The 12577-nt window shown below is 41.0% G+C and overlaps 1 protein-coding gene across 2 annotated transcripts in view; it reads right to left on the bottom strand.

The window, feature by feature from the left end:
- The window catches only part of ZNF830 (zinc finger protein 830), a 216267-nt gene that overhangs the window by 57861 nt on the left and 145829 nt on the right, over positions 1-12577 (bottom strand). For both annotated transcript variants that reach the window (XM_069730476.1, XM_069730477.1), the window contains exon 6: positions 4407-4488. In XM_069730476.1, coding sequence (XP_069586577.1) covers positions 4407-4488 — 82 coding nt within the window. The remainder of the gene's footprint in view (positions 1-4406; positions 4489-12577) is intronic.

Genomic DNA, 12577 nt, shown 5'->3' with positions numbered 1-12577 from the left:
ATCTATTTTCTATGTGGTATATGTTGTTTAGACTTCAAGAATAAATAAATAAATAAATTAAATGTCTTTTTCGCATTTATAACCTTATATTAAGGGTGATCCCCAGTCTTCGGTATGTCTCTTGTTCTTTCTGTTTTTCGTAAGTACGAAGGGCAGCGCAACTGCGCATGCCCGGAAAAAAAAAAACTTACAGAGCAGGCGCCAGGAACGATAATGCAGGAAGAGGAGGCGGCGCCCGGCGCGCACAAGCCAGGAGTGACGGCTGTGCCTGTGCTGCGTCTCATTAGAAAGGAAAGTCCTGCCTCCGGGACAGATTCAGGGTGTGTGGGGGAAAATTTTATAAAGGGTTTATTTCAGCGTGTGCAGGCGTTTGTAACTAAAGAGCCACCTTGTCAGAATGCAGCATTAGTGCTGCACAAGCTGGCTCTGTTAGTTACAAACGCCTGAGGGGGGTGACAGGTTCCCTTTAAATTCCCAGGAATTCCTGCATCTGGACTGGAATCATTTTTGATTTTTTTTTAAATTTATTAACCATCCTAGTTTGGACAGTAAGATCCGTACTTTTGTGACTGCCTCTATGCAGTCTTCCTGGCTGTCTGCTATATGGAGAAAATCGTCTAGAAAGGGTACTAATAAGATGTTTTCCTTCCTTACCAACGATGCTATGTCTGAGATAATTTTTGTAAAAATTCGGGGGGCTATCGATACCCTGATAGGGAGACACTGGTACTGTAGATGAGGGGGAATTTGATTTATTTCTACTACCAACCTTAAAAATTGTTGATGCTCTACACAAATGGGAACATGATAGTAGGCATCTGTGAGGTCTATGACCGCCATGTAACAGCCTGGATATAACAGTTTTACTGTAGTTTTTAACGTCTCCATTTTGAATTTTTCTACTCGGATATATTGATTTAGGGATTTTAAGTTGAAGATAGTTCTTAGTGAACCATCCGGCTTTGGTGTGAGAAACAGGGTAGTGTAAAACCCTTTCCCCATCTCTTGTGCAGGTACTTTTATAAGGACTTGTTTTTCCATGAGGAGATGGAATTCCCTTTCTAGCGTCACCTGGTTTCTTTTTGCCTCATGGGTGATTTTTCCTCGATGAGGAGGGAGGGAGGTGAAGTTCAGCTGTAGGCCTTCTGATAATAGGGTGATTACCAATTGTGAGACTTCTAACTTTTCCCACTGATGGGAAACCGAAGCCTTCCCTCCACCCAGATGTCGGCGTCATTGTTGTTTGGGGTCTGTTTTTTTAGGGGGTTTATTAAAGAGATATCCTCTTTCTCTTCTGTCATTCCAGGGCTTCCCTCGTGTGGACTTATCCCATGGCCGACCCCGGCCCGTTTTTCCAGAACCCCCAAAGGAACGCCGGGTATCATTCCAATGGCATCTTGAGAAGGGGGAGGAGGGAAGTGATTTTTCTTATCTGCTGCTTTTTCTAGAATTTCATCTAGTGCTTTACCAAATAAATATTGTCCTTCACAAGGGACTGCACACAGTTTGACTTTTGACTGAAAGTCAGCAGTCCAATTTTTTTAACCACAATGCTCTTCTACCGGAATTGGAGAGAGCACATGCACGGGCAGAAAACCGTACCGAGTCAATGGCGGTATCCGCCAGGAAATCTGCTGCATTTTGTAATGACGGTATTACTTCCAAGAGTCTGTCTCTTGGACATTTGTCTCTTATTTGGTCGCTCAGTTCCTCTAACCATTTGATCATGGCCCGAGCCGTACAAGTAACGGCCACTCCAAGTTTAAATGCCCATGTGGATGCTTCCCATGCCGATTTCAAGAAGGCGTCTGCCTTTTTGTCAAGAGGATCTCTTAACGCCCCCATGTCCTTGAAGGGAAGTGCAATGCCTTTTGAGGTACTTGCAATTGCGGAGTCCAGTTTAGGTGCTTTTTCCCATTTGTCACAAATTTCATCATCAAATGGATATTTTCGCTTAAGGGCCTGAGGGACTGAAATTTTTTAATTTGCTTTTTTCCACTCTTTTTAATTAGATTTAATACATTCTCGTGGAAAGGAAAAACTCTCTGCTTTTTTCCCTCTAGATTACTGAACACAGAGTCTTGGGTTGTTTTATGTTCTTTGGTGTTTTGACCCCCCAAAGTGGATCTAACTAGTTTTAGTAGTTTCCCCACATCTTCAGATAATACATACGGCCGACCATACTCTTCGTCTGAAGAGTCTAAATCAGAGTCATCACCAGGTGGTAATTACCCCGGTTCACCTTCTGATTCAACGTCAGAGGTTTGGGCAGGTCGAGGGGGTGGATTCTGAGAGCTATGTAACTCACGCTGTTTCATTTGCTCTTTTACTGTGATTTTATTTTAACTTCATCCATAACAATAGCTTTTATGTTTTGGAGCAATGATGAGGATTCCTCGGCCACGGTTTTATCTATTTATGACCGGCAAATTCGCTTTTCATAAGTTCTAGGGAGTGCTTTATCACAGAGTGCACACTTTGCTTTTCTGTTTGGCCATAGCTTTCTTTCTAAGTGCCAGCACACCGTTCCCCCGGCGTGCGACGTCACTTCCAGTCTCAACCGGAAGTCGCCCCATTCACCTCGGCGCCAGCTTAGTGATGGGCACGCCCCCTATCCCGGCCCGGCCTCCGGCCAGGAGCAGACGCCGGGGAGCCTGCAGCAGGACAGATGCCTTTCACAGCCATGCGCCCGTGAGTAATGCCACACATCGCTCCCCTCTGCGCCGATCAGCTGTTCCCGCCGCGGACCTCGGTCTCCAGACTGGCACGGCCCCAGAGAGATCCCTCCGGCATCGCAGGCTCCCCGCAGGAACAGGAAACCAAACAAACTGAGGAGAGAGGTGCTGCCCCCATATTTTATCTCCTCTGCAGGTTTCCTGTTCCTGGGGGCTGGGACCATCTGTCACGTATAGGTGCTGTCATGGGGAAGGGAAAAGTGTATTATGAAGCGAATTACAAAAGTGGTTAGGGCTAGAGATGGGCAAACCCGAACCATAAAGTTTGGGGTCCGTACGAATACCTACTGTTCGGGCACGGACTTCTCCAGGAAATGTTACTGTTCAAGTTTGGCACCCCTCACACATCGGGTGTTTCTCACAATGTCATCTGCATGACATCATGAGAGAAACCATTGGCTCTGATCGGCGGTAAGATCTTTACCGCTGGTCAGAGAGCTGCGGTTCCCACGCTGTCAGCCATAAGTTCATAGCTGAACCTCAGTGAACTCACTCACGGCACTGCTCACTAACCTGTGGGCTTGATGTCAGTAACCATAAAACAGCTGACATCAACCACACAAGAATTATCCCACTTGGCACCACACCAGGACTAATGGGAAGAGAGTCAGGCAAAGTATCATAACTGGCGCATCTAATAAGATGCGCCTTTTCTGGGGCCGCTGTAGGCTGCTATTTTGAGGCTGGGGGGAGGGCCATATGCATTGCCCCTTACCAGCCTGAGAATACCAGCTGTCTGCTTTAGATTGACTAGTTGTCTAAAAAGGGGACCCATGCCATTTTTTTTAAATTTAAATAATTTAAACAAAAACACGGTGGGACCCCTCTATTCTTGATAACCAGCCAACATAAAGCTGCCAGCTGAGGGTTACAGCCCGCAGCTGCAAGTTTTGCCTGCAAAAAATAGAAAAATATTTTTTATTTATTTATAGCACAGGCGCTGCTGATAAATACTCCCATCAGCGGTGCACCTGCTCTTGCTGTTATCCATGAAAGTAGGCGTACACTGAAGCTGATAGTAGTAGTACTCATCTGCCGACGCGTGTGACCGGAGGTAACCTTTTTACCGCCGGTCACAGCTGCTGGCTCACACTGTCATCTGACAGCGTGGGAACCACAGCTCTCTGACTAGCAGTGATGATCTTACCGCCGATCAAAGCCCATGTTTGCCGTGCTGTCATGCAAATCATAACTGCAGTAGTCAATGGTGACACAAAGATTGAAAGAGGTGGGAAATTAGGCATTTATTGATTTCAAGGTATACTAATCTGCAAGAAATTTAACATGGGCAATGTGCTGGGTGGCTATTAGTTAAATGATTATGTTAAGTGTATTTCGATTAAAGTAGTAGGTTACATTAAGTCAGCTAGTTTTCTTCTTTTCAGAATCCTGCCAATAATGACTGAGCATCTATTATAACATGACAAATACATGATTGCAGAGTGAAAAGACGTTCAAAGTCAAAAGGAGTAGTATCAGGGCTGGGTTGACAGGTGTAAGTTTTTTTTTTAATTGGCACATCAGAGCAAAGAAGGCTGCAAAACCTGAATTTAGTAGCAGAGGTCCACCACATTTAGTAAATTATACCTTTGAGAAATAGAATTGTTATAGCTTTTGCATAATCTTACATGATGTATAGATTATACAATTCATATATCACACAAAACTTGCCTTTCAACAGGTTTTTCCTGTATGTCTGCCTTCAAAATAGACCCAGAATGAGAAACCATGGGTGTTTTGCTGTCAAAGAAGTCTGAAAAAAGAAAAACGACACATCATGCTACACTGTAAACTGGACAACAACATAACTACAGTTGAAGTGAGAGATTTACATACATTATGGTTCAAGTCATTACAACATTATAAAAAAATATTTAGCCCCTCCACATACTCTAGGTCAACTAACTATTTTTTTGCAAATCATACAGGAGGTCAACTTTGTACATGAAACAAGATATTTTTCCAACAAATGTTTACAAAGAGCAAGTACCGTAATTTATAATTCACTATATCGCAATTCCAGTGGGTCAGAGGTTTACATACACCACGTTGTCTGTGCTTGAAACAGCTTGAAAAATTGCAGACAACAATTTCAAGGATTTAGAAGCAGTGCAGTTATGACTTGTTTTGAGTTCATTGAGGTGTCCATGTGGCAGTATTTTAAGGCCTACCTTCAAGACCCCTTGCTTGTAATAATGGGAAAATAAAAACTAAACATCAGAAAAAGAATCTTGGGCCTCCACAAGTCTGGAACATCTTTGAGAGCAGTTTCCAAACATCTGAAGGTACCCTTGGAACAATAACTGCAAGTTTAAAGACCATGGGACCACACAGACATCACACCGTTCAGGAAGTACACACGTTCTGTCACCTCCATATCAATGTACTTTGGTGCAAAGTACACACTATCAATAATAAAACGTGTCCTATATCGACATTGCCCGAAAAGTCTTCTGATCTGATGGAGCAAAAATGGAACGGTCATGCTATAAGCACCATTGCTAGACAAGAAAAAGAGGGAGGCTTGTAAGCCAAAGAACACGAAGCACGGTGGTGGCAGCATCATGTTGTGGGGGTGCATGGCTGCATAGCTGTGGAGGTACATGGTGCACTTTTGAAAACAGAAGAGGAGTTATTAGGGCAAAATATTAAGACAACCAGGATTAACCCCTTAGTGACCCAGCCAATATTGACCTTAATAACCAAGCCAATTTTAACAATTCTGACCACTGTCACTTTATGAGGTTATAACTGTGGAATGCTTCAACGTATCCCACTTATTCTGAGCCTGTTTTTTCGTGACATATTGTACTTCACGTTAGTGGTAACATTTCTTCAATAAGGCTTTTTGTTTATTTCTGAAAAAAAAAACCGGAAATTTGGAAAAAATTTAGAAACTTTTGCAATTTTTAATGTTTAATTTTTTTCACCTTCATAGCTTTCCCATGAATAAAACTTCATTTTAACTCCTTCACCCCCAAGGCTGGTTTGCACGTTAAGGACCAAGCCAATTTTTACAATTCTGACTATTGTCACTTTATGAAGTTATAGCTCTGTAACGCTTTAACGAAACTCACTGATTCTGGCAAAATTTTCGAATATTTAGCAATTTTCAAAATTTTTATTTTTGTACCCTTAAATCAGAGTGGCGTCATGCAAAATAGTTAATAAATAACATTTCTCACATGTCAACTTTACATCAGCACAATTTTGGAAACAACTTTTTTTGTTTGGACGTTATAAGGGTTAAAATTTGACCAGTGATTTCTCATTTGTGTAACAAAATTTACAAAACCTTTTTTTTATTTTAGGGACCATCTCACATTTGAAGTGAGTTTTGGGGGGTCAATATAACAGAAAATATCCAAAAGTGACACCATTTTAAAAACTGCACCCCTCAAGCTAATCATAACCACATTCAAGAAGTTTATTAACCCTTCAGGTGCTTCATGATAACTAAAGCAATATGGAAGGAGAGAATGAACATTTAACTTTTTTCACAATAAATTTACTTTAGAACCATTTTTTTTTTTTTTCACAAGGGTATCGGGAGAAAACTGACCACAAAATTAGTTATGCAATTTCTCTTGAGTGGGAAAAGCCATTATTTGGGTGCATTGCAGGGCTCAGATGGGAGGGAACGCTGTCTTTTTGAACGCAAAATTGTCAAGAATCTTTGGTGGTGCCATGTCGCGTTTGGAGACCTCTTGATGCACCTAAACAGTGGAAACCCCCAATTCTAACTCCCACCCTAACCCCAACACAATCGTAACCCTAATCCCAACCATAACCCTAACTTTAGCCCAACCCTAATGAACTAATGAAAAATATAAATACTTTTTTAAATTTTTTACCTAAGGGGGTGATAAAGGGGGGGGGGGGGGGGGGCGGTTTGATTTACTATTTTTTTTATTTTGATCACTGTGATAGTGTTTATCACAGTGATAAAAATGAACCAGTAGGAAAAATTTAACTTCCAGTTCTGCCAGAGTGAGCTTCACGTCTCCACACACCACTATTCCGCGCTGACAGAGCCATTATTCTCAAAATCTCCAACTTCAAGGAAATCACACTCTCTTTTCACACATACCAACTTACCACACTTAACATTTTTTGGATGCTTTTTTTCTCCCATATTTCTCATTACCCATTGCCTTTTTTTGTATAAGACCTTGATTTTGATAACCTATCATACGTCTTCCACCTTTCTATTATAACTAATTATGCGTTTTGTAATTTCTATTTACACCTTGCATTCTTACTTATTTATAATTTATAAGATTATCTCAGCACAGGAACATTTTTTTTTTTTAACACATCCAATTTTGAAACTATTTTTATTCAAAGATCTTTTGATTAAAGTGTTGATTAACATTAACTTTGTTCATGGGAAAACCCCTTTCATGAAGGACTCACTTTAGTACGATGAGCCAAATGCATTAAGAGGCACATGCCACTTAATTCAGTGTACCTTCACAGTACATTGCGCCTCCATAAGCCTTGCCAGAAATATTGCTCCAGTCAGATACTGGAGTTGCATTTCTGGCATAAAAAAGAGCCAGCAGTTTTGAATTTGACAGGCGGGCATAGTTACGCCATCCCGTCTCGGCTCCTCCTCAAATTACACCGATTTTGGTGGAGTAGCTTCAAACTAGTGTGAAAATGTGAAAAGTTGAATACTTATGAGCAATTACTCACTGCACAAAAAAGTTTAGCAACTTTTCAAAGCTCTTTATCAAGAACTGTAACACAGAAGCTTTGAGGAATTGGCCGCCATCTGCAGCTACCCGTGTCCTGTATTCTGCTCCTCTTCACAGAAACAAATCACGTTAGTTTGACAACTTCTATCCTTAGTAAAATCATGCTATCCCTTATAATAATATTTTCTATTGCATATATAATCCCTTACAAGCCCCCTCTAACATTTTTCCCATAATGGATGTTTTTGTACCAAGCGACTGGCACAAAAGTATCAGCCACCGGTACAGTTATTATCCTTTCATTTCTTATGGTTTTTTTCTATTTTTTTGCCTATTGTTAGATACTTGTGTACATTTTATCCATTGTGATGCAGTTCTCGGATTCTTTAGCATCTTGTCTCTTCCTACTTTCCCACCACATCACCTTCTGTAATTCTATAATGTAACGTTAAGCTACCTCACTGAATTCAAATTGCTTTTGCTGCCATTATACTACAAGTGTTTTACCATGACTGTGTAGACATGTAAATATAGCTTTGCATATATGTACATAAGTCTCCTATTCTTTTGCAGTATGTCTCATGTTTCTATGTATTATTCTAGCGATTACTTGGATTAAGACCAGTCAGGGGTAGAAAGGTCACCCACTGTAGCCATGAACTGCTCTGTTCACAGTAATGGAACTAAAAAAAAAATCTCTTCACCTTGCAATTGGAGTAAGAAAAATAAATCCAAACCTACAGGGCCCTGTGTGAAAAAAGTGATTGCGCCCCCCTCCTTAAAACATAAATTAAATGGTTTATAACATATTTGGGAAGTTGAGTTTAATTTCCCTAGTCTCAAACAGGTCTAATTACTGCCACACCTGTTCTCAATCAAGAAAATCATTTAAATAGGACCTGCCTGCAGTAGACCAAAAGTTCCTCAAAAGTTAGACATAATACTGCGATCCAAAGATATTCTGGAACAAATGAGAAACACAGTAAATGACATCTCTCAGACTGGAAAAAGTTATAAAGCTATTTTTAAAGCTTTGGGACTGCAGCGAACCAGAGTAAGAGCCATTATCCACAATTTTCGAAATCATGGAACAGTGGTGAACCTCTCCAGGAGTGGCTGGCCAACCAAAATTACCCCAAGAGCGCAGCAAAAACTCATCCAAGAAGTTACAAAAACCCCACAACAACAACCAAAGACCTGCAGGCCTCACTTGCCTCATTTCAGGGCAGTGTTCATATGACTACTATAAGAAAGAGACGGGGCAAAAATGGTCTGCATGGCAGAGTTCCAAGATAAAATCCACTGCTAAGCAATAAGAATATAAAGGCTAGTCTCAGTTTTGCCAGGAAACATCTTGATGATCCCCAAGACTCTTAGGACAATACTCTGTGGACTGATGAGACAAAAGTTTAAGTTTGTTGAAGGTGTATGCCCATTAAATCTGGCTTCATTGTCTACAGAGTGTACTGTGGCTTGAATGTAGAGTTTGGGGGGAGGGGGAGGGGGGGTAATCTGACAAACTGTCTGCAGCTCTTGGACCCAAAAAGGACAATTTGAACAAATGTTTCTGCATTTCTCTTTAGGCCAGTTGATATTTTCTTTGGAACACTGTCTGATCATCCTGGATCTGATCATTGGCTGACCCTTTGCCATTCTGGCTATTCTTCCATCTATTCCAATGGTAGTCTTCTGTTTTCATTCACATCTCTCTGGTTTGGCTTTCCATTTTAAAACAGGAACACATGGGCTACTTGCACAGTGAACAAGTCTGTATGATCATGTTCACACACCACCAAGAAACCTGAAGACACAAAAGAGAATAGTAAAACCAAAAACACTCAGTTTGAAAAAAATGTTGCAGTAATCCGCAAGTGCTAGTAAAAGATGTAAAAAACAGGGTATTTGGTTGATACGTTTTTTGCAAAAAATGTATACTAAGCTGCTCTACCAATCTTCACAGTATACCCTTATCAGAGCAGTCCTAACTAATGTATGCAATCCCTATCTGATGTATTTAAAAACCTGATCATCTGTATATGATGCTCTGATAAGGGTATACCGTGAAGATTGGTAGAGCAGCTTAGTATACATTTTTTGCAAAAAACGTATCAACCAAATACCCTGTTTTTTACATCTTTTACTAGCACTTGCGGATTACTGCAACATTTTTTTCAAACTGAGTGTTTTTGGTTTTACTATTCTCTTTTGTGTCTTCAGGTTTCTTGGTGGTGTGTGAACATGATCATACAGACTTGTTCACTGTGCAAGTAGCCCATGTGTTCCTGTTTCCATAATTGTTCTCTTGTGTCTACAAGACTGGGGAGTTCCACCACTCCTCTTGGGCTATCTGCACAAAAGCTGTTCTACCCTGTATGCACACATGGATTTTTCCTCTCTGAACCCTGTTCACACAGGTTATATACAGATGATCAGGTTTTTAAATACATCAGATAGGGATTGCATACATTAGTTAGGACTGCTCTGATAAGGGTATACCGTGAAGATTGGTAGAGCAGCTTAGTATACATTTTTTGCAAAAAACGTATCAACCAAATACCCTGTTTTTTACATCTTTTACTAGCACTTGCGGATTACTGCAACATTTTTTTCAAACTGAGTGTTTTTGGTTTTACTATTCTCTTTTGTGTTTTCCATTTTAAAAGCATTGGAGATCATTTTAGCTGAACAGCCTATCATTGTCTGCACTTCTTTAAAAAGTTAATTGGAGAGGGTAAAACTTATAATCAAACTACGCTGTTCTTCTGAACAATGTCTCAGGCTTTCAAGGAGAAATGTATGTACAACATTGTCCTGGCTTCACCGTTAAATAAAGGGCCACCTGATTTACAAATGTTTCTTCTCAGAATGATTGACCTCACTAATTGAACTCCACTCTACTACTATTTTGAACACTCCCCCTTTCAATTAATTATCCCAGTATACAGACTCATAAACCTGCAGATCATGAATGCTGAGTCTGTTGGTTTTCTTAGAATCTACTGCACCAACTGGTAAATTGTTTGACATGTGGTAATATAATCTATACTAAAAACAGTGATTAATCTGGTTAATCATATTGGACTGCTATTATCTTGAACACTTCTGTAAGTGTGGCAAACATGCAAAAAAATAAGACATCAGGAAGGCGTCAAACACTTTCACACTACTGTACAATCACTGGCAGAAATTAGATATAAATTCCTAAAATAATCTATTTTGTAACTGGGCTTTATTAAAAAAAAAAAAAAATAGCCTGCATTTATTTCTCATAAACACAAGAGTTCTGAATCTCGTCCAAGACTTCCAATGGCTTGGTCTGTAGCTCTTTCGGGAATCCTGAAGACAAACCTGCTGACGGACGTATTTACAACCAAATACAACATATGCAAAAAAAAAAAAAAAAAGGGGTGTCTGCTTTATAAACATGCAGGATTGCAAAAAAAAAAAAGGGATTATCATATAAGCCATAATGAGATCTTGTGTTACTGATTTCACAGTGAACAGGTCTCCGCAGCCTGTAATGCAGCAAAATACATGCAGGCTCCAAAAGAACATGTTAAAATGTTTAATAGAGTTTAATTACAGAATTTATCTTGAATTTTGCAGAAAATACGTGCTTTTTGGTCTAAAAATATCCCCAAAAAGTGTTTCTAAAGTTTAGATTACTGGGATTTTTCTTTTTATTTATTTATTTATTTTTAAGTGGGAGAAGTCAATGATTGGCGGTGCTAGTCACATGAAATGGACAGGATGTCAATTTCTAGGACTGGAGGGAATCACTAGAGTGACAATGCCGGAGTCACAATCCATTTTTGGATTCAAAACAGCTCTGGCTCTGCTTTAATTTAAACTTTGTTTTTTGCTTTCGTACCAGAAAGGGTTCATGTCAGTTTTCCTTGCTGCAAGCTGCTGAGTAGTAGGTCACCTAATGTGGGTGGTGGCCACTCTCACCATCCTTTAAGCAGTCACAAGGCGCATTAGCTGACTGATGGTAATGGAGATATTCTATGTAGACCAGCTGTGGAGTTGCAGCTCTCTGGTGTCTGCAATGATTCTGCTGCTTCTGTGGAGTTTGGGATCCAGACCCTCATGAATGATTTAACGGAGCTGCAGTCTCAGGTGGTACAGTAGCTTCAGCAGGTGTCTGGGTTCATGGTCTCGGATCATCCAGAACCAAAGATATCTCTCCCTGACAGGTTCTCTGGAGGGAGAGAGAAATTTTTGGTCTTTAAGGAGGCATGTAATTTACATTTCAGGCTTCCCCCTCGTTCTTCAGGGAGTGAGGAACAGCGTTTGGGGATTATAGTCTACCTTCTCAAGGATGATTCAAAATCCTGGGCCTTCTCCCTGCCGGACAGCTGAGGAGTACTGCTCAAAGGTTCGGACATTGGCCACCGACACGCAGTGGAATAACCCTGCTCTTAGCAGCCATATTTGTCAGCCTCTGTCAGCTAGGCTTCAGGATACTCTGGTGCAGTATGCTACTCCTGGGTCGTTGGAAGACACCATGGCCCCTCCTCTCAGGGTGAATAGACGCCTCAGGGAGAGACATACAGAAACTACACCCTGTTCTTTCAAGAGAGGAGGTGCAGATGGACAAACCTAAGTTGGTGGGAGAAATCTCTTCTCAAACTGGGTTGCCAGTGGTTCGCCGTGGGATGGGGGCATGTTTCTACTGTGGTCTTACAGATCTTTACATTAATGTCTGCCCATCTTGCCCCAAAGTTGGTACTTAATCACCAAAGCCGCGTTCCCCTGGTTGTATGGAGGGAGGCGACCAGGGTGTGTACATTTCCTCCAACTTCCTGTCTCAGTTTTCCATTTCTGCTGAAGTGGTGGTTGGTGGGGAGACCGAGACAGTATCAGTTCTTGTGGATAGTGGAGCTGTGGTCAATCTGGTGGATTCTCGCTTTGTTCAGACCAACGGTCTGATCAGTAGGACACTGCAAGACCAATTTCCATTCATTCGATTGACTCTGTCTATTTCAGCCAGAGGAGTCTGACCCAAGTTGTAGACCATATTAACCTGCATATAGGAACTCCTTATAAAGAGTCCCTGTCGTGCAATGTCTTGGAGGGTATGCCAACTCCCATCGTTTTAGGCCTTCTCTGGCTGAAGAGTCACAATCCTGTCATAAATTG

This window comes from Ranitomeya imitator, chromosome 6 (assembly GCF_032444005.1).
Source record: "Ranitomeya imitator isolate aRanImi1 chromosome 6, aRanImi1.pri, whole genome shotgun sequence".
Lineage (NCBI taxonomy): Eukaryota > Metazoa > Chordata > Amphibia > Anura > Dendrobatidae > Ranitomeya > Ranitomeya imitator.
Note: the sequence above shows the minus strand (reverse complement) of the source record. Positions and strands in the feature narration are given on the sequence as shown.